General features: G+C 39.9%; 1 protein-coding gene across 1 annotated transcript in view; it reads left to right on the top strand.

Moving 5' to 3' along the window:
- Positions 1-12258, top strand: part of SLC7A11 (solute carrier family 7 member 11) — a gene marked incomplete at both ends in the record, with an annotated part of 60978 nt that overhangs the window by 18042 nt on the left and 30678 nt on the right. Inside the window, 2 exons of the mRNA XM_082051016.1 lie at positions 809-908; positions 4016-4060. Coding sequence (XP_081907142.1) covers positions 809-908; positions 4016-4060 — 145 coding nt within the window. The remainder of the gene's footprint in view (positions 1-808; positions 909-4015; positions 4061-12258) is intronic.

Genomic DNA, 12258 nt, shown 5'->3' with positions numbered 1-12258 from the left:
TAGGTGGGTTTTGCTGCCCTTAAATAGCTCAGATAGTGTCCCTGATTCCCCACTGGGACCTTCTTCTGGTCATAGCTCTTCCCTTAACCAAAAAGCCTCTGCTTTGGTGGGAATTTTTACTCAGTAAAAACCAAGTAAAGTGTAAAGGATTAATTCTGTTTCTTTCTGCTCCTTTTCTGTGGAGGATCATTGCTCCTTGGGAAATATGGGAGGTTCTAGGGAGGTCTTATAAACCGCAAAGCACCTTGTAAATGAATAAGAGCATAACACATCTATAAATGCAAATGTATAAGAGCTGTGTAATTCCTAGTGTAATATCAATACAGTACTGGTTATAATGTGGTACATAGTTACTAAATTTTTCAGTGGCAGAAAGGCTTAAGAAACTGTGTTTACCTTAAAATTGTTGCTTGTGAGTGAAATGCGAGCTGCATTCCTTCTGATTAAAATGTTAAGCAAGTGAAATTTTCCATAGCAGAAACTACAGACCTCACACTACTCTTTCATGTTGATGTAAGTCAGTGCTGGAGATGACAGTGCAGTGAGTGTCATCAAACTCAGAATGCTTTGAAAAAAAGGAATAGGTCAAATTCTGCTATTGCATGACTAGGGACGCCACAAAACCTTTTACAATTGCTGGTATTTATGGCTGCAAGGTTTGGACCAGAAATTCAGGTCAAGGGCAGAACTTGAAGTCAGTCAGCTGTAGGGTGATTAAATGTTCCATGGTGTGATATGTTTATTTGTTTTGAAGTGGTAGGTGACCAAAGAGGTTAATTTTCAATGTTGTTTTTTGTTGATGTTGCAGGAGAAACACAGCACTTTAAAAATGCCTTTGCGGGGAATGATGCCAGTGTTATGGGGTTACCACTTGCTTTCTATTCAGGAATGTATGCCTATTCAGGCTGGTAAGTTGTTGAAACCTATAAGTATTAATCCTGAAAACAGACACTAATATGCTCTAACAAAGACATTTATATATATGAAGAAGTGAGTAGCACATTCTACATCTTGTGCCATTACACCATGCAGTAAGCATTAGGTACCTCTCACTACTGTTCTGTATGCAAGTAGTTATTCTTCAAGCAGCTCTACAGAGGAAAGATTTTTTTTCTTCTGCAACAGGTAAGCATTCACTGAACATTAAAAAAAAAAAGTCAGATTTTAATTTCTGTTATTAAGAGTAGATGTAAAGGTAACAAGAAAAGAATGTTCTTAAATTTTCATTAGGTATTTTGATATAAAACGATAAAAGGGATAACAAAGCCTTAATGTTTGCTGACCAAGTTAGTAACTACATGAAAAGCAAGTCCATGAACCACTACAAAGTTGTGGGTCTCCATCCCACTTGTGTGGACCTCGGCCTTTGCTTTGTAAAAACAGCTTTTGAAAAATAAGAAGCAAGCTATAATACCTTCAGTAGAGACCACAAAACAAGGTAAAAACCAGATTCTTGCACCTTTTGCTCTGACAGAATTGGACCTCACTTAACAAAAAGTGCAACTGGCTTCCATAGAAGTCAAGTGCTATTGACTGTGAGCAAAGGTACAAGATTCTGACTTCCAGTATCCTGCTCAGAACTTTCTTTCAACTTCTTTCCCTCTCCCCCACCAAAGTACACAGCAGCGGGTTTGAAAGGTGCTACCGCACTTCCAATCTGCCTCACGATTTATTCATGCTTAGCGAGGGCTCCACATCGCACAGTGCCAACCTGCTCTTGCAGCAGCAGCGTGTGGGGGGAAAAAGAGTACAATGCAGAGAGTGGGCTTATTTTGAGATAGCTTTGTCTGCAGGTCTTCCCTTTCCTTTCCCTAGCCTCACAGGCAGGCAAGTTCTTTACTTTGCACAAAAGGCGAGGGCTGAGAGATAAGGGGTTTATTTATTTAATTCTGAGGCACAATGGGCTGAGCATTTGAGTTCTGCCGCTCTGGAACTCCCTGGTTGTAGGGGCATTATAAACAGGCACACTGAAGTATTGAACAGAACTTTTATATTAAATGGTGGGGGGCAAAACCCAAGAGAGTCCAAAGCCTTTATCTGTGATAGATACATAAGAAAAGAGCCTGGTATTTTGAAGCCTCAAAGAAATGGAACTCATTATGCAGGCAGTCTTTGCCTTCTTCCTACTCTCTCATATAAACCACTTCTGTCTCTCATATCTATGTGATGGTTTCTCACTTTTAAAATATTACCCTGACTGTACATTTTTGTATGAAGGCAAATTTAAAAGCTCTTCAATATTATTCATCACCAAGGCTGAGCGTTTACTGTAAAATGCTGCATCAAAAGTAGTTATTCTGTTGCTTCTTTCCCATTTCCTCCCATTTTCCACCTAATATTCCAAACCCCGACAATAAAAATAATCTCTGTTTTTCCTTTACACCTTCTGAGTTTTATTTCAAGGTCCTTATTTGCTACTTATAAAATAAATTAGCAGGAAAATATCTAATTTGGCTAGTGGTTCTTCTCAGCTGCCTATTTGTCTTTGTCACCAACCAGAATTGATTGCCTCAGAGCACAGAATAGCAGACACTTAAGTGGAGTGTCAATACCTTTGCACTATCAGTTTCATGGGGCTAAATCAGCCCAATAAGCTGAATGTGAAGGTGTGTTGCAAGTCTTGGTGTTGTGTCCCAGAACTCAGGTAGGATTTTATGTATAGCCTATAAGACTATTAGCTTTTAATGATACAGCTTTAAAAAAACAAAACAAAGGTAGTATTACTTATATGCATGGATTCACCCTGCAAAGAGCAAGTGTAGGCTATTTGGTATGTAAAACACTGGGTGAAAAAGGACAAGTAGAGAAAAGAATGCAAGGAAGCATGCCTTTGCATCAATAAAAGGACTGATTCAGGGCTGTCAAATTATTTCTGTCCAGAAGCAGGACTAAGACCAGAAGGAAGCAGCTGAATGCCTTACTTGTCAGAAGCCTTTGAACTATCCCAAGCCCCTGTTTTGTGCTCTGTGCGCTAGCAGGTTTAGAAACAAATACTGAGGTGGTTGTGAAAGGTGGTAAATCCAGCTTTATGGAATTTCATGCTTGGTCACAAAATCACATTTTTCAAAAGCGTGAGCCCGTGTTGAGCCGTTCTGCTAACCCAGATCTGGTCCAAGACTTGTGATGGAGAACATTTACCAGATTTTCTACCAGATCAGGTATCATTTGCTTATTCACTGTAGCACCTTTGGGTCAGATATAATTTCTCTTCCTGTATCTGTCCTAAAATTAGAAAGCCAGCAAAAGCACTGCATTGACTGCTCTGTTTAATTAGCCGGGATGTGACTTTGTGCCTGTATCTGAGCCAGGCACATCCATGTGCTCCAGCGATGCACAGACCTAGTGCTAATAAATGCAGAACAGTGGGTTCAGTGACCTGAAGCTTACGGTTGCTTTGTGTGCAGGGCTACGCCTGGTGAGGAGTTCCTATTCATTCCCGTACGCAGCTGGCTCTTGCATGCTGCTGGAATACGACTGGAGTGCAACCTGTACTGGAGGTTGTGCAAGGGCATGCAGGATTAGCAGCCTGGGTTTATAATCATATGCAACATGCTAGTGTCAAATCTTTGGTTTTAGGAGGGGTTTTGTTGAGGCTTCGTTTATTTTTATTGTTGAGAAGTCCTTGCAGAGTACCCTGATGAGAATTTTTGTGAGTATAACCTGAAATCATAAAAGGCTACAGCCACAAATGGAATACGAGACTTGAGGGTGCATGTGTGTTTGTTTATAGGATTAGGGTAAGCCATTATTTGCCTTGGATGTCAGTGGAAAGAAAAAAAATTAATCCACACTGACATTATGGCTTTTGTATTTTTTTCTGCTTTGCTGTGTTTTCTGAGAATTCAAAAGCAGGCATCCTTTTCCAAGTGTGGGGATGAGAGAAGGTTAAATCTCACACTCTACTTGCTCCAAACATGGGTCTGCAAAGTCTGCTATAATTAACAACAGTATTTAACTAAAAGCACCTTCTTGATTCTAACAAACCCTTATAATGTATTTTATAACTCTTTTCTAGGTTTTACCTCAATTTTGTTACTGAAGAAGTGGAAAACCCTGAAAAGTATGTGCCTAATGTTTTTCTTGACTTTTGAAAAAAGATCGTAGAATTTTAAAAGCTATAAAAGTAGTGCTTTCAGAAATTCTGCATGCTGGTCAAGTTGCTTGCTTTCCAGCAGATCTGGTATCTATTTGAATTGCAACTGCTTGAAGATTTGCTGCTTTTGGCCTGTCATGACCTTGTTATGCATTCTGCTTTTATGTGCACAGAAAGCAGAAAACTAAGTAGATCTCCAGGGCTCTGATTCTCCCCCTCAGGATACAAGTATCAGTGGCTCCTTTCAGTGGAAGTTACTGGTATCCTGTCAGGGAAATCTTGCCCAAGAAACTTATCTGCTGAAATATTTGGCAGTTTTGCTATGTTTAAATATTTATCAAATACTTAGCTCTACTTGTTTTAGATGTGTCAGAGTTGCAGGGTCTTGCATACACATAGCACAGCATCCGATCCAATTAAGCCTTATGGAGAATATTGGCGGAAATATGTTTCAAACCCGAGATGAATACTCTTACATCACCTGCCTGTAAAGTATGGAAAGAAAAGCTGTCCTGTTACATAGAGTTTGATTAGACGGATCTGTTTTGATAGACGTGTTTTGGTACATGTGGCCAGTAATAAAACAACAATGACTTTTTCTAAAAATTAAAGAAAATATGCCTTGTCAAATCAAATTTTGTTCTTTGAGAAAATTAACAATTTATTCTGTTAAAAATTACTGGATAGTTTTTTGTTTGTTTTTTTTTGTTTTTTGTTTTTTGTTTTTTTTTTTAAATGAGATACCTGTCTGGATAAAAAAATAACCTACTCTTTAAAAAGATCCCCAGCACAGTATTCTCAGAGAATATGAAGCTATATATCTGAGATATGTAAAGAAAGAAAACAAGCCTAAACAGCTATTGGTGGGAAGCATACGGATGGATTTTAGTTGGTTTCTTGAAAGTCTGAACCAACCCTGGTGCTTTTAGTTATTCTCATCAGAGACCTGAAAGTACGTATAAAGAAACTCATGATAAAACATGAAGATGGCAGAAAGACTGATGGATTTCCATTGTTTCAGTGCCTTCCAGGTGTCTTGGGTGTTAACAGGCTCTTTACTGTGATCATATATACCAATAAACCTGTGACTGAAAGCTGAATCCAAACAAATGCACGTGGAAAATACAGCATTAATATTTATCAAGGTGTTTGACTGATCATTAGCATGGGTACCTATGTAAAATTGGGTTCTTCATTGATAGTCTTCAGTACGGATGGAATACCTTTTTAGAATTCGTGCTTTAGTAAAACATAAGTTACTTGGCTCAGTGAAGAGCGGCCGGCTAACGCTTCCCAGTTCTGTGACACACAGGGACTCAGGCTAGATGACCTAATAGTGAATTTGGGTTTAACTACCAAGGATTTGTGTGCTTTATAAAGTCAGGGGAGGCAGACATTTAGGAAAAAAAAAAAGGTTTGAAAAATTGTTGTAGGGTAGACTGACTTGAAAATAAACATTAAATGAAGAAGGGAAGTGATTCTTGTTCATGACTTTGACTGCTTCAGGAAATTCTGGAGAGAAGAGTTAGGAAACAGAGTCTTGTTGATGTGATCAAAAGTATTTGCTAGAAGTAATATAATTCATAAATTATCATGTGGTTACTGTGAATACTGTGTGATGTTTTTGAACATGCCTACCACCCTTTGGGACTTTTTGTACACTTACATGACTCTGCAGTCTTCTGAACTGCATGGTGATTAACTGAAATTATTGGTATTTTTCATTACAGCTATTTTGGTTTATGTTGATTTTTTTTTCTTGTGGCTTGAATAAGAGGAGTGCATATTTTCAAACTTGTTGCCCTCTGCTGCGTAGGATAGAAAGACATAGTTTTTTGTTTTTTTTTGGTTTTTTTTTTTGACTAAGCACCCATTGAAGCATATTGTATCACAGCTAAGGAAAGTGGCGTGGGTTAGATTTGGGGGGTTTAATTGCAGCTGGGATGTGAGAGAGCGAGACAATCTTTCTGCCCCAGTCTCAGGAGGGCTTATCTGTTCTCCAGGTTATCCTTGGAGAGCTGCTGAAGTTAATTGTGCCGCCAGTGAGAATGCAGGATGCGGGGGCAAGCCATGTAGCCTGGCTCGTTTGGTGTATTCTAGGGCTGCTCTAGAAAAAACATCTCAGTGTTATACATGCAGTGTTGTCACAAAGGTTTCCCTTCATCACTCTTCTTCTTGGGGTTGTGCACTTTGAGAGAATGAGAAAGAAAGATGCTCAGTACTTACAGCAGGGTGTCTGGGATCAGAGTATCAGGTAAAAACATACAGTAGAAGAGATGCTGCTAAATAAGCGGCAGGTGATAGCAGGGTGAGTAGATTGCTGCCTGCTGTGCAGAGACCTCTGCACCACCTGCAAATGGGGATTCTGGACTCCATTAACATGAAACAAGCAATTAAATGAAACAGTTGGAATAATTTTTTATCCAGTTGCCACCTGTGAAAGGCTCTGTTGGAAAGATGTCCTACTGAATGGGGTCCTGTACCACCACTGTTTTCAAAGACACAAGCCAAGGGAGTGGTGTGGACTAATCCCAGGGGCAACTGTCTTGTCTCCCACCAAAACTCAGTGCAGGCATTAGATAAACCTCTCACCATCCTGCTCTTGTAGGCATTTAGTAGAATTCAACTGCTTTTTATTACTTTTTTTTTCTCACCTAAAATGCTGACTTTCATTCTTGTTGCATGCCTTATGTTAAAGGTTGTGTATAGTGCTGCAGAGACACTAGGTAGTGGTTTTTAAAAAGGAAGAAGGAAGTGTCGTTTTGAACAACTTATAGTTTGTAACAGCTCTACATGTGCAATTTGTAATGTTTGTCAGTGGTTAAGGATGCAAATTATTTATAACGACAGAGGTGAACACGGTGATGCCTTCTGCATTGTGCATGCCAAGGTAAATGTTTGTCTGAGAATCAGTCACAGTTGCCTATTTCCAGGTGTGCAGCAGCTTTTAAAGTAACTGACAGCTGGTGCTGAGATGAATGATCTGCAATGTCCCCACCTTAACCAGCCTTCTGCAAACCTGCAGTCAAGTGCACTGAACAGCTTGTGGGGAGAATAAGCAGTTACATCAGAGGGAATGCAGAAATGCTCTGTCAGAGACCTGACTTTAAGCTCCTTTTTATCTGGTGAGTCCCGGACTGCCTCTCTCCTCTTGTGGTATCGTGGAGGGTGAGAGAGAGATGGATCAGGGCCCTAGAATATACCCTGCAATGCACAGGAAGATGGAAACTTCTGCTTTTAGACACTGTTTTTCTTCAGATAGGGATTGCTTTGTTTGCCGTGCTGTGTGCAGCACCAGGGGAGCTTGCTGGAGCATAGCAAGTGCCATTGGAAATGCAGAAGGGAGGCAGGGGAAGGGGGGATGCCCATGACCTTGCCCAGTTGAAAGCTGCCTTTGTGCTCCTGCGAAGTGGCTGCTTGTACAGGCAGAAAGGGCTCCTGAAGGCTGTGGGAGTCTGTGTAGGTGCAGCTGCCTGCCTAGGTGCAATAAATTGCAGATTTAGGTCTATAAATAGGATAAATGTTATGGGCCTGAGGCACTGAGATAGCTAGGAGATATGGAATCCTAGATAGAGAAAGCTGACACAGAGACAGTGGAAATGAGCCAAGTGGAGAGGAAGCATCTTTTAAGTTATAGAAGGGAGAATGGAAAAAACAAAAAAAAAAAAATCAGAAAGTGAATACTGTTACTTTTTGAAAAGATTTTTGGAAGCAGTGCTGATTCTCACTTTGGAAATGTCACAGTCCCTTCTTTTGTATAAGGAAAAGGACATTATTATAACCCCAGTTATCATAGGATGTAAAAGTAGCTGTTTCTGTCTCCTGCTAAACCCCCTTTTGATGTCTCATTTTTAAGCCTGGACTCACTTCTTTATTCTTCTTTGTTAAAGTGCTTCTCCCATAGAGCATTAGTAGGACCTGAAGCAACATGAACTTGATGTTTGTTTACAAGGAGCTGTGGTTGCAGTGTTCAGCTGCTTTAATGTACTTTTTTTTTTTTTTAAGGTGCCTGAAATAATTTTCTTATCGAGAACATGTGGTACAGTGTTGAAATATAGTAACAAATTTATTTTTTACTTTTTAAAATTATGCTTTGCATATGTATGCCAGGTCAGTAGTGATTACTGTTTGAAATAAAATACCTGAATAATCCTTGAAGCAGAGCTTCACTAAAATAACCTCATGCGGCCACATCACGTGCAGCTTTGATCTTTTTTATTTTGTTACATTATAAGGATCAGCCCTACTCAAACTGAGGTCGGATTGTATTGTCTAAATAATAAGTGAGTGACAGAACAGCCAGGTCTCTGAGAGAGATTTTGTCACCTGAAAATTGACAGAAACCCTGTTGCCTGAAGCAGTAAATGTAGAGCACTGGGAATCAAACATGTTGAACTTTCTAACTCATTACTTATACATAGTCTTTGGGCTCATCTGTATTCTGGAGTGTCCACTCTGTGCTCTCAAGAAACAGAATAAGCTTTTTCAATTGAGACCCTAAAAGCAGCTTGTGCCCAAACAGCACGTCCCTCCTCCCTTCCGAGGTGGAGCAGAGTCCAGCATCAGTGCCCTAGTTTGTCAGGAATTTTGATGGACTCCAGATGAGAAAATAACACAGGAGTGTTTTTACATTACAGCAATGTCTTCAAAGCCTCACCAGAGTCAGGGCCAGATTGGGTCAGATACTGGCCAAAGAGAACTGTGTTTTAAAAAAATTGTGCCCAACATCCTCAGTATGAGCCTGAAGACTTCACAATATAAAGATTAGGCTCTTGTTAAAAGAGAAAAAAAATGTAATTTCGCTTTAAGAGGAGACTTGAATTCCTTAATGATTTATCAAGTGGGCAACTAGAGGTGTTAATTCACAGTCCTTCTTTATCTCAAAATCATATTATTTCTTGGGTAGTGTAAGTTTCTGTTAGTGTTGTTGAACTTAGAAAATATTTTTCCTTTAGCGGTCTTCAATTTCAGTTAAATAAAATGAGAAATAGGAGATTTTTAAAGGATGTGGAGTCAAAATATTTTACAGCAAAAAGCTGGATTCTGTTGTGGTTAACTATAGGCTGTTATCTGACATAATCCTTTTTCTTGTGTGTGTGGTGGTAGTGTTTTGGTAGAGTTTTGGGGTTTTTTTGTTGTGGTTTTTTTTTTCTTTTTCATTTTTCTTCTTTTCCCCTCCTTCCCTTATTGGGCCATTTCATTTGCAAATATTCTGTTTCTGTTTGTAAAATAACTTTGGTCCAGCCCAGGCAATCTATCATTGTTTAAAAAGTTACACAGTGCAAAGAACATATTATTGAGATGTATAGTGTTTATAAGCCTGGTCTCAGATTGATAAATCATGTCTTGTGTAGTTGAAAAGCCAAGAAATGAATTGCTTTGCTTTGACCTTGGGGTCTGAGATTAGTCAGTTTGTCTATTAGATTTTTCCAGTGTTCTTCTCACTTCATTTATTCCTACTTTTCTAAGGAGCTAAGAAGCAGTAGGTGCATAACAAGACACCACAGCTTGATGCCATCAGACATTTTGTAAAATCAGGGTACCAAAAAGTTTGATATAATCTGTTCCTATATTTGGTTTAAATAATGTGAGTGTCATGTCTAATTAATTTAATATGTACCACTCATTTGTATTAATTATAGTTTTAAGTCACATTTTGCATCTGTGAGGAATAAGAGAAATGTGGTATTAGAGGGTTTTTCAGGGTGTCTAAGCATCATAGAGACGCAGATGGAGGGGAGGGGAATGACAGCTAAGGCACTGAAACTCTTCCAGCTCCCTACTTGTTTGTACCCGTCTGATTTTTGGCACTTTGCATTAGGATGCACTCCCATTTCCAAAATCAATCAGAAACTTGAATTGCACAGTTACTCACTACCAATCTAGACCATGACTACTTATTCCTAGTAATCATAACAACGAAAAAATATTTTTAGTGTTGAGGATTCAAGCCTTTGCCATTTCTGCCTCTCTGCCTCTTTGTTCATTTTTATTATCTTATAATTTAATGACAAGGTCTTCTCTGAAGAGGAATATTAAAATAGATATTGATTATCTTAGGGACCAGAAAATGAATAAAGTCAGAAATTTATCTCCCTATAGCTATGCTGTCTATCATTTCAAACACATCTCATCACTGTTTTTTATTCTGGAAAGACAGATGATGTAGTTGAAGCACTGAACTACAACCCAGGAGATCTAGCTCAGGCACAAACCTGCTGTGACAATGGAGGGTGGGTTACTTAATCTTTTCTCCACCTGTTTCCTTCCTTTCTCTCCTCCTCTTCTTTGCTCTGTCTACTTTATGGAGCAGGGAGGTATGACCTCTTGGCTTCATTTTTGGAGTATTTATGTCCTTTCAAGGTTGGGAGTAAGCCATGGGCTATGAGGAACCAGAAAAAGTTTATTTTTATTTAAAAATCTAAGTTGCCCGTTCCTTGAACTGAAGGCTTTAGCAGATTTATTTAACACTGGGTGTGGCTTCTTCAGGTCCCACTTCCGTAAAGGCTCATATGGTGTCCATGGAACAGGGAAGCCTGTGGAGGTCCCTACACAAACCTGCGAGTAACTAGCACCTGGAGGTGTTCCCAATGGGGATGCAATCTTATTTCACAGAATCACAGACTGTTAGGTTCAATCCCCCGCTGAAGCAGGAACACCTAGGTGAGGTTACTCAGGAATGTGTCCAGGCGGGTTTATTAATGTCTTCAGCGAAGGAGACTCCACAACCTCCCTGGGCAGCCTGTTCCAGTGTTCTGTCACCCTCACTGTGAGCAAGTTTCTTCTCATTTTTAAGTGGAATCTCCTGTGTTCCACTTTGAACCCATTGCCCCTTGTCTTATCATTGGTTGTCACTGAGAAGAGCCTGGCTCCATCCTCCTGACACTCACCCTGTACATATTTATAAACATTAATGAGTAAACCCTCAGTCTCGCCTTCTCCAAGCTGAAGAGACCCAGCTCCCTCAGTCTTTCCTCATAAAGGAGATGCTCCACTCTCTTAATCACCTTCATTGTCCTGTGCTGGACTCTCTCCAGCAGTTCCCTGTCCTTCTTGAACTGAGGGGCCCAGAACTGGACACAATATTCCAGATGTGGTCTCACCAGAGCAGAGTAGAGGGACAGGAGAACCTCTCTGACCTACTAACCACAGACCTTCTAATACACCCCAGGATGCCATTGGCCTTTCTGGCCACAAGGGCCCAGTGCTGGGTCATGGTCATCCTGCTGTCCACCAGGACCCTCAGGTCCCTTTCCCCTACACTGCTCTCCAACAGGTCGTTCACCAACTTATACTGGAACCTGAGGTTCTTGTTGCCCAGATGTAAGACTCTACACTTGCCCTTTCATTAAATTTTTCCTCGCCCAGCTCTCCAGCATGTCCGGGTCTCTGGATGCCAGCACAGCCTTCTGGCATGTCAGCCACTCCTCCCAGCTTGGTGTCATCAGCAAACTTGCTGACAGTGCGCTCTATTCCCTCATCCGAGTCACTGATGAATATATTTTATTTCATATATATATATATATATATATAATATTTCCAAATAAACTTTGGACAAGCCTTTCTAATGAAGTAGCTGGGCATAAATACAGTTCCTCCCTTTTAAGTCTCTGACACTGGATGCAGGTATCCTGCCTAGAGATGGGCAGAACAGCTTCAGTACAGGAGTCTGAAATCTTTCTGGTGTTACTCTGTTCCACTTACTTGTAAAAGATACATTTGACTCCAATTCATTTTCTTTGTGTCAGGCTACAGTGCCAAATTATAGGATTACATTGTGATACATTATGTGAAGATAATCAAAAGAGACAAATGTTAACCTTTCAAATATTTTGCAAAGCCTGTTTGCTCATGTGAATTCATCAGATTACCTTAAAGGGAAAATCAGGTCATTTAAGTGAGCATTTGCATTTTTTCTTCAATATATTGTTTGTGTCTTGGGTTATTTTTCTATATGAGTACCTATTTGCCATCATAGAATGAGCATGTTCTAGTTACTCCCCCCTCATTTTTATGTGCCATTTTAATAGAAATCTTATTCTTTTCTACATTTTGCTGTATCTAACAGCATAACAGGCTACCTAAATTCCCCCAGTTATCTGTTAAGCATATCAGATGATGAGGTGTTCAGCCACTGGTGAACCTAACATTGCTTTCCACAGTTT

This window comes from Streptopelia decaocto, assembly GCF_964273445.1.
Source record: "Streptopelia decaocto genome assembly, chromosome: 4".
In the NCBI taxonomy this organism is placed as follows: domain Eukaryota; kingdom Metazoa; phylum Chordata; class Aves; order Columbiformes; family Columbidae; genus Streptopelia; species Streptopelia decaocto.
Note: the sequence above shows the minus strand (reverse complement) of the source record. Positions and strands in the feature narration are given on the sequence as shown.